The sequence below is a fragment of the Clytia hemisphaerica genome, unplaced genomic scaffold (assembly GCF_902728285.1).
Source record: "Clytia hemisphaerica strain Z4C2 unplaced genomic scaffold, Clytia hemisphaerica genome assembly, whole genome shotgun sequence".
In the NCBI taxonomy this organism is placed as follows: Eukaryota; Metazoa; Cnidaria; class Hydrozoa; order Leptothecata; family Clytiidae; genus Clytia; species Clytia hemisphaerica.
In genome coordinates this window covers 52,751-77,165 of record NW_027103261.1, presented here as the reverse complement: position 1 = coordinate 77,165, position 24,415 = coordinate 52,751, and the positions used below count along the sequence as shown (strand labels likewise).

The 24,415-nt window shown below is 36.5% G+C and overlaps 1 protein-coding gene and 1 long non-coding RNA gene across 2 annotated transcripts; both read right to left on the bottom strand.

Annotated features, from left to right (window-relative positions):
- Window positions 1–15,486: 15,486 nt before the first annotated feature.
- On the bottom strand, window positions 15,487–16,290 carry LOC136799219 (uncharacterized). The gene is made up of 3 exons (XR_010845499.1): window positions 16,241–16,290; window positions 15,843–15,903; window positions 15,487–15,515 (listed from the first exon to the last, which is right to left on the bottom strand). It is a non-coding gene; the product is annotated as an uncharacterized lncRNA (long non-coding RNA).
- Window positions 16,291–23,060: 6,770 nt separating this feature from the next.
- On the bottom strand, window positions 23,061–24,134 carry LOC136799209 (probable myosin light chain kinase DDB_G0279831; the record flags this gene model as incomplete). Its single annotated transcript, XM_067055897.1, is given in 1 exon segment — window positions 23,061–24,134. A coding segment is annotated over 1 exon segment (571 nt), but the record flags the coding sequence as incomplete, so codon positions are not given.
- Between the last annotated feature and the right edge of the window lie 281 nt (window positions 24,135–24,415).

The window sequence follows — 24,415 nt, the reverse complement described above, 5'->3', positions numbered from 1 at the left end:
AAAAGCTTCGTTGTTTTATTTTGATAGGATTTTTGTGGTTCTTGGTTTCTGGTTGGTTCTGTTTTGGTTGATAATTGCGAGGTTGGCTCATTTGATGGTTCTGGAACTTTTAAGCATAATTTTGTCATTATGGGTCGGGGTGAGGGTGGAATCTTTTCGTCTGCACATTTGAGTGATCTTTTTGCTGATTTTTTCGATTTTTTGATCTCATTTTCAATAGGTGATACATTAAGGGGATCTCTGGAACTCTTTCTTTTATATTCAGGGAAAAGGGGAGTGCTAAATTTTGGTGGCGTTTGGTTTTCGTTTGTGTTTGAAGATTCGATTTCTGTAACTTTTTCACTTGGTCGAAACTTATTCAGGGTCGTTGGTTTGCATATTTTTGATGTTTTCTTTTTCTCCATTATTATTTCTTCCTCCAAAACAATTTTGAAAGCAGGAACAAGTTTATTCACATTCCTTAGACATTTTATCCAACAGATTTCCAGATTTTGTATTTCACTTTTAATGGTCACGCTCCTGAAATGGTGTTTTTTCATTCTAGTTTGAACTTTAGTAATATCCAAAAAACGTACCCCCAAAAGAGTTTCCTGCAAAAAAAATTTACCCTCCAAAAAATAGTCCGAAATTCTTTCCAGATGACTTTGGAAAAACAAAGGATAAGATTTTATCTCATCGAACGTAAAAAGAGTGTCAATTTTAACTTTTAGCTCCTCACTACTTTTTGATATGCGATTCTTTGTTGTACTTTTTGAATCTCTCTTTGACCTTCGAACTTGGCAGCGAATGATGGCGTTGTACAGTACATTTTGAGCATGGTGGTTAGACGTAATTCGTAAGCATCTTTTAAAAGCAAATTAAAAACTTTAACTTTCAAAAACCCGCACGTTAAAGGGTCTCTTGCAGAGAACATTGCGATACTGCCTTTATTACCTAGATCTTTCGTAAGATGAATATATGGTTTGGTTTGGGTTGAAGGTAATTTTTGTTAAAAATTGTAGCAGCCAGAGAGAAGGAGCGTAACAGGGGTACGATGGAGCACTTTAAACTTTTATAAGAACTTTTTGTGATATTCTTTTTGTCTTATTCCCGAAAGCAATTAAAATATATTACAATCGGCAGGTACAAAATGCATAAAACATAATGCATATTGCATAATGCATAATAATATTGTGTAATTTACAGAACAATTTTTTATTTTCTAAAACTCTCCTTTGCAGAGGCTAAAACAGCGAAAACCTCTTTAGAAGAGTTTCTTGTAAACATTCCAATCAGAGGGATTTCCCCACCAGACATAATATTTACCTTTCGAATCCGAAAGAAAGAGAAAATATTCGAATCATAACAACAAAGGATTTTCCGTCAGCATAAATAATAAGAAGATGCAACAGATCAGAAAGGTTTCCCCCTTCTTCTTTCTCAAAAAAAAACATAAACATTCGAATGTAAAAAGATTCGAAGTCTATTTTCTTTGATCTAGCTTCCGGATGTAGCTCTTTAATTTATATTGGCTGGGTATTGGCTTATCTAACAAAAAGCATTCACATGGTTAATGCTTTGTAAGAGGGTAAACCCGTTGAAATTTATTAGCAATTGTTCGAAAAAATCTCTGAGAACGTTTTCGAGTTAGAAAAGTAATATACGGAGAGATATTTTTGTGTTTTTTCTACATTATACTACGTTCTGTAAAATACAACTATGAAAATCAAAATGGCAACAAGCATTTTAAGTGGATCATGGATTTTTTCATCATTCAAAATTCGAATTTACAGCTTTCTACCCTTTATTTTCTGGTAGAAAATGGTATATTTGTTTTGTTGAAAGTATTATCTTTCAACTTCTCCTTATTATAGCCTCTAAAATTGACATTTTTCAAATATTATGCATTATGCATTATGTAATATGCATTATGTTTTATGCATTTTGGACCTGCCGATATTACAATGCAACATACAATCAAGGTTTTAATCATCAGAAAGGTTATTACCACATTTCTTCATCATTATAAATTAACCAGTTTTGGAAATCTTCCGAAATTTTATCATAATAATGCAATTATGAAAAGTATTCTTTTATATTCCTTTTTAAAAGATTCTTAAGAAAAAAATAAGAGAAAGAACCAATTGGTTTATGAATCAACGGATCCTGCACTAATGTACTTCCCAGTTTTCTCAAAGGTAACGAATCGAGTGGGGATTGAACCCACGACCTCTCGCTTGCCAGGCGATTGCTCTCCCAACTGCGCTAACGGTTCGTTGCTATTACACTAGTTCGTAGTAGACAAGGGGAGCGACGTGCTCAATGTTCACCATCCGGTACCTGAATTCTACGAATCAATGGAATTGCCACGAACTGAGACACAGCTAGTGTCCAATCTCCAACCAACCCGCTAACTTTGAGAGAACTGTTAAGCTATGTACATTGGGGAGAGGCATTAACCCAACGGAGCCCCGATTTCGGACAACTAGTCCATCAACAGTCACTGTGTCACAATTGGTTTATGCTCAAAAGAATTGCGTCTTCCTTTTAAATTTGATTACTTGATTATTGCGTAATAATCTACTTGTCAATCAACCATTTTAAACAAACAGGTTTAGCTATTGGACTGTACCTTCCATTTTTTAAGTATTTTCTTGGAGAAACTATGGTTTTCCTACATTCCGCGCGATACAAAATTGAACATTCGTGATTTTCTTTTTCCAAGGAGGAGAGCCAGCATATTGAAAGTACCTCTGTAGTAGAGGGTTTTATTGTGCAATAGTTAAAATACGGCTTGAAGTTTGAACTTTTGGAAATTCTTTCGTGCATAGAGAAAAGACTATAAATAAATCTTTCACTATTGAGGTAGTTTCGAATAGCCACCTGCTTGTACTATTCATGTACAAAAATTGAGGTGAAAAGCTCAACGCTGTATCCCGTGGAGGCGCCATTTTATGTATTTTTTAGCGATTTTCTCCACATTAATGAAATTCTATGTAATATTTTCACCAGCTTGATGGGTATCATTGTAACGATAATAAAATTCTATCCTTTTCCGTTATGAAGTCGAAAAAAATTTTTTTAGATAAATTTTTTTGAAAGAGTAATGATGTTTCAAAAATGGCTAGTAGAATCAACTTTTTTTCAAAAAACAAATCCACTTAATAGGCCTGAGCCATCAAAAAGTGTATGTTTCGGTGCCATTTCATATGCCATTTCTTCTGGGCTAAAATGTCAACCTCAAATGTCTAAAAAGGTGCTATTTTAGCGGAACCAAAATCTCAATATCTCCGGAACCGCTTATCATTAGGAGGTGTATGACCCCTCATTTTTTTTCTTTTTTGAAGCTCTACAAGATGAAATAGGTTTGATTGCCACCAGAATAGTTTCAATTTGACCCTGGAATGGCTAGCAGTGAATGAACACCTAAGAACGATTAGCTCATAAATATTAAGCTTTCAAAGCCGAAGAGATTAGGAAAGAAAGACGCATTATCGAAAAGTCGGCCTAGAGCCCGGTTCGGCGTGCCGTATCCGAGTGACCGCACGAGTGAAGTTAAATCTAAGAAAAGTTTGAAAATCTCTCATGGATCAAAACACTACCCTCAACATAATCTCAGCAAAAGCTGAAACATCATCACACCCCCAATTGCTCGACCGACAATACCAACAAATATGATACAAAACAACAAAACATTCAAACAAACAATTATACAAAGAAAAAGAAAATGGCAAGATGAAGACAAAGCCTAGAGTCAGGTGTGGTACCAAGAGTAAGCACTGTCTGGCGCCCGCGAGCCACCCGTTATCTTTACCAAAGAAGAAATAGTGTTGATCAGACACTAATTCGTACATAAAAAAAACAGAAAAGAGGGATTAAAATAAAACAAATTGTAAACAAAAAAGTTTAAAATTTCTGACCATACAGTGAAGTACAGCAGAAAGAAAGAGAAAAAGTTGAAAGGTTGACCGAGAGCCCGGTTCGGAACCCCGTAACCGAGTGGCCGTACACATTGGAAACGATTTAGGAAATGAGACAAACTCAACAAACTTAGACATAAACTACAAATATACTGGACAGAGAAAAAGATACAACACATTGAAATATAAAACGACTCTATCGATTAAAAAGAAATGAAAATTAGTAAATTAGTAAATTAGTAAAAAGACAGTGACAAGTCCAAAATTTTTTTGTTGTTTAGTTGTGGAGTAATGAATCTGAAAATGCACCGAAGAAAATACAAATTAGCGACCACAGTATGTGGGCTCCCAAAACGTTGATCAAATTTAAAATTTCTCTCAAATCTAGAGGAAAAGACGTTTTACAAAAATTTTAGGTGCATGAAAAATCTCTAATTTAATTCCCAGAAGTTATTTTTCAAAATTTTCAATTTTAACAATATTTTTCAATCCCCCCTTATTTTAAAAAAATTACAAAAATCCCCCCTTTTTTAAAAGGCAATTTTTTTGCTCCCCCTTATTTTAAGGGGGGGGGGGCAGAAACCATGATATTACTTTAAAATATAATAATACTTATGTTTAAAAATGTGACTTGGAGCTGACACAAGGCAGCGAAAATGAGAATCTCTTATGAAAATCGATCTCCTTAAAGCAGTGTCAAGAAAGGTTATCCTTCAAAATTTTTGATAAAATTAATATAGTATAAAATGAAAGTAAATTGATATAAATTCAAAGTTGGTTTAGAAATTCATAAAATGTAAATACTTTGTCCACTTTAACACATTTCATAGAATAAAAAATTGCTTTTACACGATTGTTCTTTAATTGATTTTTGTTACAATGTCCCATTGAATGTATAAGAGGTTCCAGCTCAAAAGCAGATTACAGTTGCACTCATTTGACATGACCAGGAATAACAACTGTTTGGAACACATTATACAAGAAGATGCCCGAAGACGGAAATTGTACATGGCAGACCCTGGTAAGCAGAGATACCTTTGAGATGGCTTAAAAACGATGCCATCTGAAAACAGTTTCAAAAGTGTCAGAACACAATTTAGAGAAGGAGTAAAAACCACATCCACAAACTATCCAGCGATTATTTGAAAGCAATTCAATTATGGCTTTTAGATTGCTTTCTTTGATAGCTTTCAGATAGCGTTATTGACGAAAAATGGAAAGCAATCGAAAAGCAATAATTGGATGGCTTTTGGAAAATATCCTGGATGGTGTATTGATGCCTTGTGTTTGTTTCTCAAAAAAGGTATCCACAAGCTATCCTGGATTGCTTTCAAATTGCTTTATAACTCAGTTCATAAAGCAATCGAAAAGCCATACAAATTAATCCCATGATGCTTTATTTTTGGACACATGTTAAAGATGGCAGACAGTCATCAAACTTTGAAGTCAACAAGTTTGGGTTAGTCAGTCAGTCAGTCAGGACAAAACTTCAATAAAAAGTGCATACTTCTTCGCAATATTAGATTATACATATATAGATGCACCAAATCATACAGCAAATCAAAAAATAAATTGTAAGTATTCTAGTAATTCTAGAAGTATTCTAGTTTCCAACATGAGATGATTTTTCAAAAATATTCTAAAAATCTGTGCCTGGGCTGGTCTAGTTCTCAAATCTTTTCAGCAGTATTTAAATAATACGATAATAATATGGATTTTTGAAAGCAGGTTATCTTTTGAGTTTTCAATGTTGACTCCCTTCAGTATTCAATGGAAATAGAATTAAAGTAAAACCGAAGGTCTTTTCAGAAACAAATTTAGAGTAACTTACACTTTGTTTGCGTTTGGTGGTTCTTTGTGACACTAAGTGCTGTCTTCTCTTTTTTCATTGAATGAAATATAATTTTCAAACTAATTGTGATACTTCTCTCTGGAACTGGACTTTGTTTTGTTTTTATTTTTTAGAGATTCTCATTTCGAATGTTTGAATCAAAGTTAGATGGTGTCTGAATGGCTTTTCTAAAAACATCTTGAAGACAAAACACATCCATTAAGCATCCAAACTTGACATTCCAAAAGCCATCTGAGTCAATGGCTTTGAAATGGTTTTTTTGTAATCTGAAAGGTATCTGAGCTAAACCATCGATAAACCATCTCCCTGGATAGCTTTTCAATTGCTTCAGGATAGTGTTTTGCTAATAAAGTTTTCCAGATGTCTTTCTAATACCTTTCAAATTGTTTTCATATAAAATCAAGTTTATGAGGGGAACACCAAAAGAGCCGTCTCAGGTAAGTCATCATAACCGGATTTTTTGTGGTACCCTTGTTTAGCATAGCAACAGCCGCTTGGTTGTCACAGTAAACGTGGACTACCTTATTCTTGAATGATTCCGCCCAACGCTCCGCAGAAAAAACTACACATAAAGCTTCCTTGTACGTGATATGAAGACCTGACAGTTCAGGAGCATCCACCAGAAGATTAGAATAGAACCAATCCTCTCCAAAGGATGCACCGATTCCCCAGGTGCATGCATCTGTGTGGAGGTTAGTAACAGGGCGTGAGTCATGGAATGAACAAAACCCATTGAAAACTTCCAAAAAACTAACCCACCAATCTAGGTCTTTGAAAAACTCCTCTGAGAGCAAGCACTTAGCAGACTGGGAGGCAAGGGGGGACATGAGATCAAGGATCCTCCGAAGAAAGGTTCTACCGCCATGAACAACCTTGCAGGCCCAGTTAAGGCGACCCGCTAATTGTTGAAGCTGTCTCTTGGACGCTCGCACTCTAGTTTGAAAAGAGAATAGCAGGTCCTTGAGATCCCTGAGCTTCCTTTGAGACAAAGAAAGGGACAAGGACTGTGTGTCAATGTCCACACCTAAAAAGGTAAGTTTCTGGCAGGGTTGGACCAACTTGCTTGGGCTTATCATGAAACCCAGTTCAAGTAAGAGGGCACAGAGGGTGTCAAATGCTCGCTGACATTCTTTGAATGTACGGCCAACTACAAGAAAGTCATCCAAGTAAACAACCAGTTTAGAGAATTCTTTCTTGGCCATCATGCGCTTAACAGACTGTGTGATACGATGAAAAATACCAGGAGCACTGCGAGCTCCAAACGGAAGACGTGTGTCTATTAGGTAGGTGGAATGTCGGTCATCCTTGAACCGCCACTTCAAACCTAGTGCTGAGTAGTTTCCAGGGTGGACGGGAACAGAGCGATAGGCCCTACGAAGGTCCACCTTAGCAATGTAAAAGTCCTTCCCTATCAGTTTAGTAGCATCATCTAGGGTCTGGAACTTTTGTTTTTCAATGTCAATGAAAGAGTTTACCCCACGCCCCGGAGGCATGGAGCAATCGTGGATTATGCGCAAATCCTCAGAGTCTGGCTTTGGAACGGCTCCAAGTGCACTGACAATGGTAGGTTTGCAATTAGCAATGCGATAATTTCCAGCCGCTAGTTCCTCGAGAATGGTGGCTTCAACCTTCTCTTTGGCACCTGGGCTGACAGCAGATGTGTAGTTGTCCACCTATCGGCAATCGAGATGGGAGCATCAAGGGGCAGGAGCTTAAAACCGTTGGTGACCCCGTCAAGAATGAAATCCTTGTCAGGATCCCCTTCAAGCTCCCTCTCCCAAACAAACGAAGATAGGTTTGAAAGAGGAGGTGAGGGTTGTCATTCATCCCCATCTTTGGAGTTATCACCACGTGACGGGTGATTACATCCAGCATGTTGTCTGTTCCCACAGGCTTGCGAACCAACTTTACGGTTGCAAGTGTGGGAAAACTTGCATTGGGGACGTTGACATCCCTTACGAGAGTTGAACATCCTACAGATCTCTTCACCACTGGGAAGATGTGAGACAGTAGTAGTCCGAGAGCCCCCAGTCTTACCTGACCCAAGAAAAGGTAAGGAAGAGCCGGAGAACTTGTCTTGTCCCTTAAGCGCGCTTGCCCATTTTGGTAAAAGCATTACCTCATGTAGGTGACTGTTATCAGTGGCCCAGGAAAAGCCATATGTGTGCTGTAATATGCGATATTCATCATCGTACAGCAGCACAGACTCCCAGGAATACTTAGTCGCCAATTCTAAGATCTTAACAGAGTACGAGAGATACTCCCGGACTTCTTGCATGGTGTTCAGTTTTTTAGAAAATAATAGTTCATAAAAAATTCGAAGATTTGCTATGCTAAATTGTTCAACAGTAATGTTTTTGAGCTTCGGTTTTGAATCATTTAAGATGAATGAGAGTTTACAGTTTCTATCATAGGAGAGGACCTTTTCCTCTTCCGTGGGACGAGCCCTTGAAACAAAGTCAACTATTCGTAATGGCTTACCACGAGTCCCATCGTTGGACAGACGAGATGGTCGAAGAAAGATTTCAGTGCTATCAATTCCACCAACATTACCATTTCCACCACGAACATTATTTACAGCCAAGGCAAGGGGGTCAGAAAGATGACCTCTAGAGTTTTCTAATAAAGATCCACTTTGCAAAACTTGTGGGCGTACAGGGCGATCGTCATCGAACAGCGAAGGTAAGATGGCGGCGTTTGTTGTAGCTTGAGACGTTGGGGTGGGGGCGGGTTGATGACGAGAGGCGGAGACAGAAGAGTTCGTTGATTGGATCGATTGGGATTGGAGCCTGCGAGCTTTCAGAAGGTCGATCTCACGTTTCTTTTGCTCTATCTGTTGCAGCAAGAGGTTCTCCTCATTATTGATCTCGCTCAAAACACGCTGTTCTTCTTGTTCGAGAAGTTCTAATTGTTTTTTATAATATGTGACTTGGGCGCTTTTATCTACGAGGGCGTCATTCGAAATGGTAGACGAGTTGTGACGTCCGGGAGATTGTTGTTGAGTTCCCTCACCTGAAGATTCTGGTCCAGTGCATTGCGGTCCAGGCTGCCCAAAGGTATGTTCAGTGTGTGGGATCCTACAACTGGGACACTTTCTGACTCTTGAGGGAAGTTCTGGAGTCTTCTTAGATTTTGAAGTGTCTGTATCAGTAGAAGCAATTGCAGATGGAGAGTTGCTAGCCATTGTTGTAGTGTAGATAACGTAAAGTAAGTTTCAGAAAAGTTTGTATAATAAATCAGCAAAAATACAGGTCAGCATGCACAGTGAAGAAAGAGGCTGTTCAGGTACCATGTGCTCTTTAAATACTCATGAGAGTGAGGCTACATGAAACAGAGGCTGAATGAAGAGTACAGATAAAAACATAACACTATGAATCTAAAACCTGATATACCACATATATCAGGCCATTAATGTCTGAATTTCCATGGGGATGGGTACTGTCACTGGTGTTCAAAAATGGACCCTAGACAATTTTTAGATGATTTTAAAAAATTTAGTGAATTTTGAAATATCCCAAGTATTTCGTCGTTACTTATAAAAGGGACTCTGGTCAGCGACACATCCCTATCTTACCTGAGTGCCCTAAGGAGTCCTTCAACAAAAATTTCAAACCCTCAGAACTTGAAATTGCTTCCCTAATCAATAGAATATATCATGATATAGTTGACCTGTTCATTCGCCCAAATATCTTTGCATTGAAAAATAACACTTTCTTGTTAAATGGGGAAGAATTTTCATCAGCTTTCGAATTTTGATTCAGTTTGGTACTATGGTTGGAAGAGATATGCTAAAAAAATATTGGAATTTCTCATTTACTGAATTGTTACCACAAATTCCATTTAAATCTCAAGGGGTGCATGTCACTAGTCCGACACTTTCTAGTCCGACAGTAAAATAGTCCGAATCTATAAAATAAATCCACAATTTGGAAGTCTTTTTTTCCGACGTCACTTTTGCCCGAAAACGAAAGATCTTAGAGTGTCGAATGTTGAATAAGGGTTTTTCACTGAGATAACATTAATAATAGTTCATTTTGGCGGCATTTTGACATAATTCGAAATAAAGGACCAATCGAATTTGCGTAAAGATGATTTATAACAAAGAAAATGTGCCTCCTCTTCAGCGATTCATATTTCGTTTTATATATATTTCTTTACTCGTTGTTGGACAAAATTGTTGTCAGAATACTGATGCATTCGTCAAATCTAACGTCGGAAAATTTTACTGTTGGACTAGAAAGTGTCGGACTACTGACGACCTCCCATCTCAAGCAACATTAAAAAAGTTCGAATGACTTTTTTAAAAATTTACGGAAGGCTACAAATTCTTGTTCACTCAGCCTTCAATGTATTGAGCTATACAGACCAAATATTTGTGATTTTTACAGTTCGGCCATCTGTTTAACAGGCATCTTTCAACATCTAAATATTAAACAGACATTCGGTACTTACTTGACTTGCGGTGTAATCTGAGTGAACTGTCAATTTTGAATTCTTTGTGCATTTTAGCTCTTGTTGGGGTTGAACCTGTCAAAAAAGAATGAATATCAAAAAATATTTTCACTTTATATTGTTCTTTCCTGAGTGAGGGAAGCAGGGTACGCATATTTTATTGGATTCTCTTTCTTGAGCTACACCCATCCAAAAATTATCAGTTATTCCCTTATGAACCTATATAAGTAAAACTAATTATCTAACTACCTGAATGACACACAACCTAATTTCAGACGTTTCTAAAGCATAGTAAGTAAGGAAAATCTAGTTATTAGGCCGGCCCAAAAAAAAATGTTTCCTGTCTAATGAGTGCAATAAAAAAAGTTATTTGAAAGACAAAATCGGTAGAATCGAAGCATTGCATAAGGGCACTTTATGAATCTCAAGAAGATCTTTTTATTGTTCCAGTGTAAAAAAATGGAAATGGAGAAAATTGTGAACAAAATTGCAACAACGTCAAAAAGTTTGAAAAAAGTGGACGGCGTGAAAATTTTCATCTGACCAGTTAACTAAAATCAGTAAAATTGTAAGATTCTTGTTCACTTTTTATGAAAAAAGGTTTCATGCTTGTGTGCATAACACTATTGAAGGAAACAACTTTGATGCTTTAAAGTACTAGATTATTAAAGTTTCAAAGAATTTTGCTGTTACTCAGTTAAAATCGGACCATTTTTGAAGTCTCTAACATACCCCAAAGTTTTTAGCCTCGTTTTGAGGCTAAAACTCATGACCACGCCCCTAAGGAATCAAATTCTAAAAAAATGAAAAAATACCCCCAGATATTCAACCAAGGAACAAGTGTGCAAAATTTCATCTGAAGCGGAATATTTTTGAAGTCTCCAACCTGCCTCAAATTTTTTGCCTCGTTTTGAGGCTAAAACTTGTGACCACGCCCCTTTAAAAGTCAAAATTTTGAAAAAAATGAAAAAAACAAAAACTCAGGTCTCTCAGAGATTCAGCCGAATCCAACCATTTTTGAAGACTCCAGCCTGCCCGCTACCTCAAACAAAGTTTAACGGTGGCAGACTGACAGACTGCACAGACATAATGACAGACATTCTCAGATTCTAGCTCAACTGAAGTTGAGAATATTATTTGTTGCCGGTTGGTAAAATTGGTAAAACAATTGGTAAAAGTTTAGGTGCTTGTAAAAAAAAATTCAAAGGGACTCCTCAGTGAAGAATTGTTGATTTCTGAGATGGACTATTTGGGATGGTTGACCTTCAGACAAAATATGACAAATCAGATTAATTCTAGCTCTACTAAAGGTCAAGCGTTTCCAGGAAACAATTTATTGGGATTACTTTATAGACTTACTTGCAAAGATAAATAATATAAATGAGATATATTTTTGACGCTTAAGTTCAAAGAACACTCGGAGGCTGAGAAAAGAGATTGATCAGAAGAACCATGAATCAAACCAACTTCCCCTGTCAAATTTATAAAGAAAATAAAGAATGATAAAAGCATACCTTTTTTTCTTCATCAAGTCATAGTCATTGCCTTTGGAAAATTGAAGGCGATTTTCTTCATCCAGTTGTCAAAGTAAATAAACCTTATCAAAGTTTTGGATTTTTCTAAAAAAACGATGCATTGTGGGATTGTTTCGATACAATAGAATCCCCTCGAGGAATTCCTAAGAGATTTCTATTGTAATACACTCGAAACAATCCCACAATGCATCACTTTTTTAGAAAAATCAAAAACTCCAATAAGGTCTATTGTAGAAATTCAAAGTAAAATGAGAAGTACGAAGTGACGTGACCTTCCATCTTGAACTCTCTCGTAGAAAGAAAAAAAGCGCACTCTAAATTCTCGATCGTGAAAAAAATATTTTTGCGGACGCGAAGGGACCACTCAAAATCGTCCAATAACCCGAGTTCTTCAGGTAAGTGCTCGGTGCGCAGGCGCGCGCTAGCCTGGGTTTCCCGACTTTTAAGGTAAACTCGAAATATTCGAAAAAACAACAACCTGAACAACCCGTGAATTCGGGCTAACCCGATTTACTGGAAACGAACCGGACTTCCAAAAATAGCAATTTCAGGTAAGGTCGAGTGAACCTGATACACCCGAAATTGAACCCGATTTACCAGGGTAGCGTTTGGACATAGACATATGAATTAAACCATAGACTGGAACCACCCTATTGTTTTCCGATTTTTCTTTTGTTTTTGGGAGATGAACTTTGGTTGCAGATGATCCAAGAAGATTGACAGCCTTGGTTGACAGGATGAAATCAGAGCAACCATTGTCGTAAAATATGTTGAGACGTTTGCCATTGTGATTGTTTGAAAAAGGTATATACCTTTGTTGACAATGGAATCTTTTGGTGAGAACACTTCAGATTTGAACGATGAATGGAACGATAGCTTGATTTGTATTGAGAAATCAGACAGGCTTGAACTCCTCATGAACCTCATCTTGAATTGATCAAGGACATTTTGGTTTGTTTCATCGTCTTTGTGCTCTTCACATAGTAAAACATGCTTTTTGATTGCATATTTTTGATGACTTTCGTGGGGACAGACGAAATCTCTTTGACATCTGCCATCTGAGTGTTTTCCTTTGGATGCATCAGCGCCTGGTAGAAGACACTGGACACAAAATCCCTTTTTGTTGACAAGTGATAATCGGGCTGATGGTTTCTTTTCGACGAAATCTTTACAAGTGTAATACTGTATGATCTTGGATCCATTGGGACCCTTTGATGGTGTGTTCTGAGTTGATGATGGGCATTCTCCACATAGTTTGCAAGTGGGTTCGTCATCTTGATTTCCAAAGTAGGCTCTCTTTTTAGTACTTGGATTTGAAGTACCTGATGAATCCTTCTTATCTGTGGAATGTTGGCTTTGGCTTATGGTCGCCTTGATTTGGTTGAGATCCTTTTCCTTCTCTAAGAATTTCAACAATCTTTCCCAAGTCTGCTTTGGGGTAAGTTCATCGTCAGATATAGTTGACAGGAATCTTGTGAGTCGAGTTGAACGTATATCCGAGACAGTGACTCTCCAAAGTAGAGGTTATCTTCAATTTGATGCTTGTGGGCGAGATGCATAACTTCTCGAAGGATGTTTGAGAATTTGCTGAGAGCAACGACGAGTTTTTAAGGGTCACGACTTCTGTTTGTGATGTCAGATTTGTTAAGAGATTGTAGCTTTTTTGTTAACAAAGTCTTGGTATCTCCAAAAGCTACTTTCAAACGTTTCCAGATGTCGTCGAGATTGTCGAGACTACGAACGAGTGTGATAGCTGGCTCACCCAAATGATTGTTCTTAAGTAGATCGGGTAAATAGCTCTTTGGAGTCGACTTCAGGTATAACTTTTCAAAGTTAAATTTGAATGTAGAAAGGTCTATAGAAGATTCATACCCACAGAATATTTCGAGTTTGATTTTGATGTTCGCCATACTGTGGTCTTTATCGAGTTCTCTCCTAATAAATTCTTGATGGACACCATCATTGAATTTGGTTTTGAGTGCGTTTAACTTCATGTAACCAGAGATTTGGAAAAAGAGGATAAGAAATGCGCTATTCATCTATTTGAAGCGAGGCTGTAGAATCTTTTGTTTCTATTGAAATGTCTGCGGCCGATCGATTGTTTTCATTCTGAACCAATCAGAGCGCTTGATTCGTTATGCGCACAAGACTAGAAGTACAAACAAAAAATGGCAGCCGTGATTGATATCGAAAGTGAAATAATTTTTTTTTAAATCAGGGATTTTGATATTTTTTATAAGCACTTTTCACTTTGAACGTAGTGTTTCTCAAGCCTTCGTCGTTGTGCTTGAAGGGGAGAATTACGCAGCTTCGACCAAAATATTTTCCTTATAAAATGGTCGAATCAATTTATACATACTGTAGCTAAAAGAATTGAAATTTACATTATAAAACCAAAAATGATAAGCTTGTAAAACCAAGATAATTTTTCGTTATTTCTTGGACTAGAGTTTCTAATAAACAATACCATGAAGGCCTCTTCAGCCGGGTAGCGATGTTGGGTAATAGAACAAATTGGAGGAAAGGAAAAAATAGAGCTCAAAAGAAAAGAGAAGCGATGATAATTCATGATATCAATGCTAGATCACAAATATCATGAAGTCTTTCTTTTAAGAGCTTTATGAACTCGAAAGAATAATACATAAAATAATCCAAAAACATTATTGAAAAAAATACAATAGTTATACAAAACAGCTCCATCTAGGGATTTCCCCTGATATAATGATATATCTATCAAGCAAATAAAACAGTATAATAAAAGTGTATAATTTGAAATTTTTCTAAAAAAGATTAAACCCAAAAGGGTTTTTTTATGATTCACCTTCATTTATAACACCTGGGAAATTATAAAGACGTATTACATGAAAAAAATCAGTATCATTCATGACTTAACTTGAAATAAAATTGAGAAGACTATAAAAAAGACCAAAACCTTACAACTGATTTTTAATTAGTACTGATTCAGATTGTATAACTTGAAAGCTGGACTAGAAAATTATATTAATGCTCCATAGAGGACCAAATCCAATACATGTGTAACTCATTGTTTAAAAATTAAATACATTTACATATGGAAAAAATATTGGCAAAATAATCATTGTGCTCAGAAAAACTTGTGATATAACAAGTGAAAATATGTGTCCAAGTAGAATTGTAGAATTTAAATAGAAGCACTTTTGGGGTCTTCTAGTCTGCTAGTTTGTTTACATTTGGTAATTTTGGGCCCACGTGTTTCCTGGCTCTGATGACTTGTTTGGACCATATTTCCAGGGACAACATGGATACAAAACAAACATTCAAACAGTCAAATAAATGCACGTTCGAAAAATATTCTCCAGACTGATCAAATTTACATAATACATGTATGGAAATCCACTTTTTCCAGAGAACATTTTCCAAGTATATATATATCCAATTTCAAAGGATATGTAGGCAGTGCTCAACCAGGTTTAACTGTTCATATCCACGGTTGTCCAGAAAACATTTACAAAATATCAACATCCACTGCATATATTTATTACTCCATTCTATTCTGTTTTGGTCAAGCTAAATAATGCGCGTGATATAGTTTCTGCAGGTTTGATTTCCTCTTTTAGCATACTTTTCCCGTATGCCTTAACGTGAAGGTCAAAATGCAAAAATGTTGAGTCATTCTGAGTCAATCTTTGCTTCATTGCATCAGTGCTTGGATGGCCAATACTTAACTTTCCGTGGGCTGGTTTTTCTGGGAAGTGTTGTTATAAACTTTATTTCATAGAGAAAATGACGATAACTAGCCTGAAAATATATAAAATGAAAATCTACTGTAAAACTAGGGCTTTTTTGTAAGCAATCTGTATGAATTACCCTAACACAGACTGTAAACTGGTAAAGTCCACCGATGAAATTATGTTTTAACTGAAAAATTGTCAAAGCCTTGTGAGTCAATCCACTGACCGATCAAAATCATGGCCCATCAATAGTCAGACTTTATAAATATCACATGTTGAAGTTATTTGAACTTTGCAATGTTTTTGTTGTCGAAACTTGAAATTTCCAACTATAAAGTCAATGCTTTCCCAAGATAAAGCTAAAAGTACCACAGAGGAAATCAAGTATACTTACTGAGAATCTCAATTCCATTACCATAGAGGAAGTTTTTCTAAGATTACACTATTTTTTTCATCTAAAAGTTGAAACAAAAAAAAAACATTATCAACCGATATTGCCCATCTTAAATCAAAATGCCAAGAAGTTCTAGAGAGTGCCATGGAAAACTAAGGCATAGGTGGTCACAATCAACCTTCCTACTACCCATAAAAATTATGTCTGCAACACAAAAAATTCATTCAGAGCAATACAAGCCAGAAAGAAATTGGTCCCAATTTTTCAAAATTTCAAGCATGCCTTATGTCCGCCATCTTTACTCCCAGAATATAGAATGATTTTCCTCGATTTTCTCAGGGGAAACCCCCAGAAGATCAAAGATTCATACCCCAGTCTCTTTTTCACAAAGAACTCACTGGAAAGCTTTATTCAAGGACTTTTTTCTTGAACATTGGTTAACCTGTACGTAACGCCATTTTGTTTCTGCCTTCCTTCTTGCGCAACTATTCTACAGCCTTGCTTCTTCAAAGGGTGCCGAATTCAAAAAGAAAGAATAGGAAAACAGCGAGCGGCAGCGGCATTTCTTATCCTCTTTTCCCAAATCTCTGATGTAACATTCACCGATAGTTTTGATGGCATGTAGTGCATCGCTGTCAGTTATTCACTGGGATAAATATGTAAATTTCCGTATGGTATAAATGACTAAAACTTAATGGAAATTTGTAGTTTCAGTACCGTTCTTGAAGTAGATACGGAAATTCGAAATTTCCACATTAGTTTCCTGCTTGAAATACTAACCGGAAAGTTACACCTAGTTTCCGATAATTTCCAGTGTAAATATTAGCTGCAGACTCCAAATTTCCGAGATAGTACACCGTGATGATTCTACGGAAATCCTGGTGGTTTTATTGGAAATTCACAATTTCCAGCTCGCTTCTCAGGTGGATACTTTAATTTATAGATGAGAATTTATGTGGAAACTTCTAGTTTTTGTGTATCCAGTTTCTCTCTTCGGAAATTCATTTTTTTCAATTAAGAAATTTGTCCGAAAAAGCCTTCCGTGCGAAAATGTACCCAAGGAAGGTGGGAGTAATTTAAAACTAGTGGAGTATTGAGAAAAAATGTAAGTCAGATTAATTTATCGTTATGGTGAAAGGTTCTTTTAAACGTAAAGGTAACTATTATTTACACTGGTGCTAAAAAAATTTCTCAAATTGAAATCACGTTACATATGACGTAAGAAAATGAATATATAGTAAAATGACATAAAAAATATCCTGTGGAAAGCCATTATGCGCTATATGGAAATAAAATTTCAATAAACATAGTGTACACGCTTTTTTTATAAGAACAATTTTATAAGAACACGAGGCTGAAATTTGGCCAAAACCTAAGAACAAAGTAAGAACAAGCTGAGCCTCAGATTTCAGAAATTACTAAAAAAGTACTGATTTTAAGGGATTTTAACAGATTTTAAGCCATTTTAAGTTCTTAAATAAAGAAACTAAGCGTAATTAAGAACATCATAAGAACATTTAAGCCTAAAAAATTCGGAAAATTAAGAACAGCCCAGACTGAGCCAAAATTTACTGGTTCTTCTAAAAAAAGCGTGTACTATGAGTGAGTCGCAAACGTTGTGAAAAACCTTTTTTTTTAATTGAACAAATTTCAGAGATTGTCATGGTATTTCTAAGAAAGTTTTACTTTGACACTTTTTTGAGTCCCGAAGAAAGAAAATTAGGCGTATTTAAATTTAAAAGCGATTTAAAAACTTAAAAAGTATATAATAAATAGTAACTACCCGAATTTCACGGGAGACTCTGATGAAATTCGCTGAGCTTTCAGGGCAGGTTTATCCCTTTTCGCCATTGATTCTTCGTGACGGCGATCAAATTTCCGTATGAGTTCTGTCAACTCAAGGGGACGATCTTTCGGGGTTTTCCTTTTAAACGAATTGTTTGCGCCATCCTCTTCATCCGTCATGTCATTTGGGTTTACACCAGCCCACAATTCCTCCTCCCAACCATCCTTGATATATTTTGTACGTGCATTATAAAGCTAAAATGGAAGTGAAAAGGAACTGAAAGCTTTTCTTTTCCGTCCTCTGAGTTATATCAACCAATGATTGTTTGAGAAGAGACAATATCTTGTACACACTAAAACAAGTGTGACCTTAGTTTAGAATTTTGATTACCCACGAAGTAATTTTTTGTGAGGCTAGCTTAAGCATTTAAGGTTGCAAAGCTTACCCGTTGTTTTCTGGCGCGATATTTCTTCTTAAGCTTGTCTTCTCTGTATTTCCCTGGATCATTCAGCTCTGCATCGTGTTCGCGTTTAGAGAGAGAGAGAGAGAGACTAAACCTACCCAAAAAAAAGGCATAGACCTCATATCTATGAGGATCACAGCGCATAAATTAAATTCAAATACTAATGAAAATACTATATCAAAAATAAATAATATAGTAAAATCTTAGTCGAAAATACTAGTCAAAAATAATATCATCAATGTAAACAATCAAGGGGCAATTTTCACAGAATAAATCAACTTTCTCCATTCCAATTTATTCATAGCTAAATCATGCCAAACATTAGGATCTATTCCAGATTTTTTCATACATTTATTCAAAGATCGGCCGTAGGTGTACCTCGGCGCACCACGAGGACGTTTCGCACGAACCCAACACGATAACATTTTCCTTGGAAGACGATTCCAGGGCATTCGTATAACATGACCAGCCCATCTAAGTTGTTGGCGACAAATATAGGTATCGATAGACTCCAACGAGAGCCTTTCTAACAACTCTGAAGTGCGTTTATGATCACGGAGGGACACGCGACATATATTTCGAATACATCGTCGATGAAACGATCTGAGCTTATTCAAAAGTTTCTCGGTCAAACACCAACATTCAACGCCATATAACAAGATGGGCAATATGAACGTTTGATAAACATTTGCTTTTACTCGAACGTTTATTTTTGAAGATGAGAACAAAGAATTTCTGATCATGCCGAACGCATTGCTGGCCTTTTGTATTCTGCGATCAACATCAAGGTTATCTGAAGAGTCACAACTGATAACACTTCCAAGATATGTGAATTCCTGTACGATGGGAATGAATCGGTTACCGAATTCTATGTTTGATAGGTCGACTTGATCAAAGGTAGACGGGTCTTCATACAAACAGGCGGTTTGGAACAGAAAAGAACGACAGACTTTGAGTCGGGAGGTCCTGAATGGACTTCCATCCCAAACCTTTGAAAGTGAGTCATGCAGAGCGGTATCCCTTGAGTGACGTCTTCTCTTGTATCAAATATAAGAGCTGTATCGTCAGCGTACTCTGAATCATTGACTTCATACTCCTCCCCGTATGCACGATAGCTGCGACCAGTCATCTTAGCATCTTGGTTTGATCGAAAAATACAAAGTGGCAGGTGGGTTGTAGCTCTCCATGTTATCATTACTGCCGCAAGGAAGAAAGTGAACAAAATGGGACCGAGAATGTCCCCTTGCTTTACCCCGATGGTACAGGTCATCGTATATGTAACATCATCTACGGTAAATTTCACCTCGAATTTTTCATGAAGTGATATAAGAATGCTTTAACTAGATCGAGGAAAAATACCCATGACTCTTTTGAATGCTCTCGTCCCCGGGGGGGGGTACTACCCTTGTCGACCGACGGGGGTGCTCCGCTGAGGTTCGAAAAATGGACCCTACGTGGGACTCGAAATTTGCGAAAAAAGTGACCCTGAATGGGACTGAAATTGCAAAATTTTCTACTTTTTTCCCAAATTTTCCAAAAATAGGCACCCTACGAGGGACTGATTTTTCTATTTTGGTGTTTTTGCGACCCTACCTGGGACTCGTGGAGGTTAAAAAAGGTACCCTGACCAGCGGAGCATCCCCGTAACCCATTTTGCCCTAGTACCCCCCCGGGCTCTCGTCGCTTTCGGAGGGCCATTTTGACTGTAAAAATTGCGTCGATACAGCCACGCTCAGGTCTAAAACCACATTGCTGCTCGTGATCAAGACTTTCTTCTATTAGAAGAAGACGTGAGTGTAGGATGATGGCGATTATCTTGTAGGCGGTTTCGAGTAGCATTATACCACGATAGTTCTTTGGCAACCCGAGGTCGCCTTTCTTTGGGAGAATTGTAAGTCTTCCAGTGTTCCAGTCATCTGGCACTTTCTCAGTTTGCCAGATTGAACGAATGAGATTGGTGAGCATTTGTTGGGTTGATGGGTTGTCGATTAGGCTTTTCCAGATCTGTGGCTGGATACCGGAGTCACCAGGTGAAGTGTTGTTTAGCTTTTGAACGGATTTCTTTATTTCATCATCGGTAGGTTCATGGTCACATCCATGGACAATATCATGGTGGGGAATTGTGTCAAGGACAGATTGGTCGAAATTTGCCTCCCTATTGTAGAGATGATTAAAGTGTTCGTAAAAGACTGATGCATTTTCTTGTGGTGTTGCACATAAGGTACCGTCTGGCTTTTTCATATGTCTTGATACTGAAGGTTTAGGTTTTGAAAGCCCACATTTGAGGATCTTGAGGGATTCCCAAGCTTTCTTTGTACCTTGATAACGGTTCACAGTGACACAATGGTTAAGTATCCAATCGTTCTTTGATTTAATTATCATGGCTTTTAGATTTTTTCTAGCTAGACGGAGACGATTAGTAGAAGATCGCGTCGATCGTTTTAAAACGTCCTTCATAGCTTGATTTCGGGAGTGAATTAACGAAAGGAGCTTTGAAGAATTAGCTTCGAACCAGCCGGGTTGACTTTTGTTTTTCTTTGGGAGCGTTTCTTCGCATACCTTTTTAATTGTGCTTGAGAACATTTCGTATCCAGGAGATGTAGAAAAGTTCAGTTTTTGTGCTACATTTCCACAAAAATCATTCTGTTTAGTCACATTTGAAAGCACAGAGAGGTCGAGGTTGATCATTTTTTGGCGTGGTTCAGATTTCTTTTTTAATCGTTTCATAAGCTTAAGTTTGATGAAAAGTGCCATGTGATCACTGTCAAGAAGGCGTTTAATTGATGTAAAATGTGTCTTCAAACCCGCTGTAAGAAAAGTCCAATCAGTATATTCATTCAAATTTATAACTAAGAGCCTAAATTTACCACCTAAATTGTTATCACTTCGTTTTTCTAATTACAATATTAAACCAATATATATTATGATCGACGGTTGTAGTCACCCTTAGCTAAGCTTGGCAAAGTTTTCATTGACTCTGCTTATTTCAGTAAGAGATGAGGTAAAGATACAGATTAAAAGTAGTCCCATGTGTTACCTAAAATCACATCTTCAGGTTGTTTTCCCTTCAACTGGGCATGAATGTCCGCAAGGATTTGGTCCGTTATGTTCCCATTAACCTCTGAATTCCATCTAACAGAAACAAAAGAAAAAATACTTTGTTAATCAAAAGATGATACAACGTCAAAATAACTACCAAAATGACTGTTCGTTTCACTCGAATAGATACTTTAAATTGTAAGACTTGAATTGTTACAAAGTTTACCAAACTGTTATAAATTGGACCTAAAATGCAAACAAATCAAAGAATTATACAACTTACTGTTCAAGTAAATCCCATTTTTCTTCCTCTGGGCACAAACCATAAGTCCGCACGATCCTTTTCTAAACAAGAAAATAATGTCTATGAGCTATGAAAATTTCAAAATTTCTAGCATAAAACTTTCCAAAAGTTATTTCAACTCACCCCTGTGTCACCAATCCCAAGATAGCCCTACTTTAAAGGGATTAGGTCTTAAAATCAAAGTGGGCAGAGGGGTATCAAGCCCCCCTTAAAAATGACACCCCTTTTTTTAGCTCAACCCCCTCTTAAAAATGAAAATTCCTCAACCCCTCTCTTTTTCCCAGGTTTAAGTTCAACCCCCCTCTTTTTTCGATCTTTTGTGAAATAAGTAGTGGTCCTGTCTTGCAAAGGTTGAAAAAGCAACATACTCCATCAAGAGTTGTAGAAATAAGAGTTTTTGCTTCATTCAAATGAATGGAAATATAATAATTGTTGAGAAATTTAAAAATGAATGGAAAACACTCTTTTGCAAATTGCCAAATCTTCCAAGCCCCCCTCTTTTTGTCCAAGCCACCCTTTTATTTGAAATTTTCACAAGCCCCCCTTCTTTTAAATTCAGTAAAATCTCAAAAAAACCTTAAATCCAAATTAGCAACTTTTTTCTTCTGCAATAAAAAATAACAGAAAGCCTTGCAAATCTGAGAAATGCCTTTATTGTCAATTTAAGAATGAAAAATGTTTTTAGCCCATTTTAAGCTTTTGGTTCATAAGCAACCTTACAAGCAACTCCAGGCCTGACCCTAAAAATGGAGTTGCTTATTAAAAAAGAGGACCAAAACTACAAATGTGGGTTTTTTTTTGCTCCTTCAAGTGACGATGATAAATGAAAAAATTAGTGACAAAACTAAATTTAAACCATTGGCAAGTCTTTAATAATATTAATTTAGGGTAATGAATCAAAGTCCTGCAAAGTCTTACCTGCAAAAATTTTGGAACAGTCACTTTTGTTGACTTTTTAATTATTTCCAGGTGCTGGCTCAATTTGTTTTCGATGGATTGAAGTTTTGTTTCGAGGGCTTCAATCTTTTCCCCTTGGCTTTTAACTAGTTCACCAACATTCCTGATAGATTGGGATATTGTGTCTCCCATGTTCGTGATTTTCCTAAAAATTAAAGAAACAGTTATAATGTTATTCAAAGATAAAATGTAATTATCAATAGGACTGCAGTACAAATTAAAGAAATTCATCTGAATTCTAGTTAAAAAAATCATTGCATTATTTTTTTGTTAATAGATAATCAATGATACCTATAATAATTTAGGGTATTATAATTTTTAAGGTTAGAATACGAAAAAGTAATATACTCATAGTGCGGAAAGGGGTCCCCTTCTTGGCATCCCCCCAAAAATGCCTATCCCCAAGGGATTTGGGCTAAATTTTCGAAAATATATAGTGAATAGTGCGATCCGATAATCCTCTTCTCCCTGCAAACCCCCTTGTAAAAATCACTTCCCTTGTTTTCTCTCTCTATTTGTTTATGGTAAAAAGTGAAGGGAAACAGTGAAGAAAAATGAAGTTTGGGAAATATAATACCACTTTTTAGTGAAAATGAAGTAACAGTGTTGGAAAATAATCTACAATATATGTAAGCCTCCCTTCTTAAACAACCCCCCCTCCGTCCTTGCTATCCCCCCTTTTTAATGAAAATTTCTGATCCCCCCTTCTTCACTTTTTTGGAAGGTGTCATCCGAACTATGATACTTTTTTGTTGTTACTGTTTGTTACTGTTGTTTCTCTTCTTTTAAATGTTAATGACATTTTTCAAATGTCACTAAAAAATAAGTCATTAAAACAATTTAAATTAAATAGACTGCCATAACAAAAACACACATGAAAAACAACAAAATGACAAAGATCTTTTGATATCCAAAAATATATAAAATTGTAAACTTTTCCTAAACCGTGTAATTAGAGACTCAAATCCATGAAATTAGAAATTGATCACACTGTTTTTGTAACAGCTAAGCCTTAGAGAAATAGCTTAGGAAAAATTTCATCATACTATTGAAGGTAAAATACCAAAGTAATAAAAATGTGCAATATCATTTCATTTTCATCAACACAGTCAATGCTTTTTTAATGGGGATTCGAAAATCTGCCTCATTTACTTTCATACTTCTTCCTAGTTCTAAAACTTGGTCACAAGGCACAAGAGCAGATGTTTAAGCATGTGTCCAAGAGAAAATATATCGGTTTGAACGCTTTGTTTTGATCCTGGTATGTTTCTCAGTTCATATGCAATGTGACGATGATACGTATTGTATTTTTTTGCAGTGTCACTTCCTGGTTGAATATTGTATGTTTTTGGATTGGAAAAGTGTGTAGCTTTTCCAAAATCGATCAGCTTCACACAGGTGTTTATAAATACAAAATTATCAGCTTTTAAATCATTATGAAGTATCTTGAAAGAGTGAAGTACCATGACAGTATTCAAAACATCAATGAATATGGGCTTCAGTTGGGAAAAATTTGTCAATTGTTTCACTTTACGGTATAAAGTAGGGGAAGCTTCCAATGTTTCTTGATTACCAAGGAATTCCATCAAAATAGAAAAGGGCTGTAAAATTCCAAAGATGTATGGGAAATATTTTTCACCAGAAATGGTCATTCCTACAACAGCCTCACTTAAAACATCATATTTAGAGGATGTTTCATCTGACATCGTTTTGCAAGCGACCACAATATTGAGCCTTTTTAATCTAATACAGATAAAAAAATACACTCCATTAAGAATTAGTGAATAAGGTGGTCTATGTATGCCCTTGGGCACGGCCACCTTTTTGTTCTTTCAGCAAAAAAAGAAAGAACAAAAAGATAAGAAATAACAAGATGTGATCACTACTTAATGGAGCCAGATGTGAGTTGTTCAACCCAAATGATGGTTCACCAGCCAGAGTCTAGACCTCTGCCTTGTTCAATCGGGAAGACGCTATAATACTCCCAAGTGTGGTTGTGTCGCGAACGACCCACTTGTTATGTC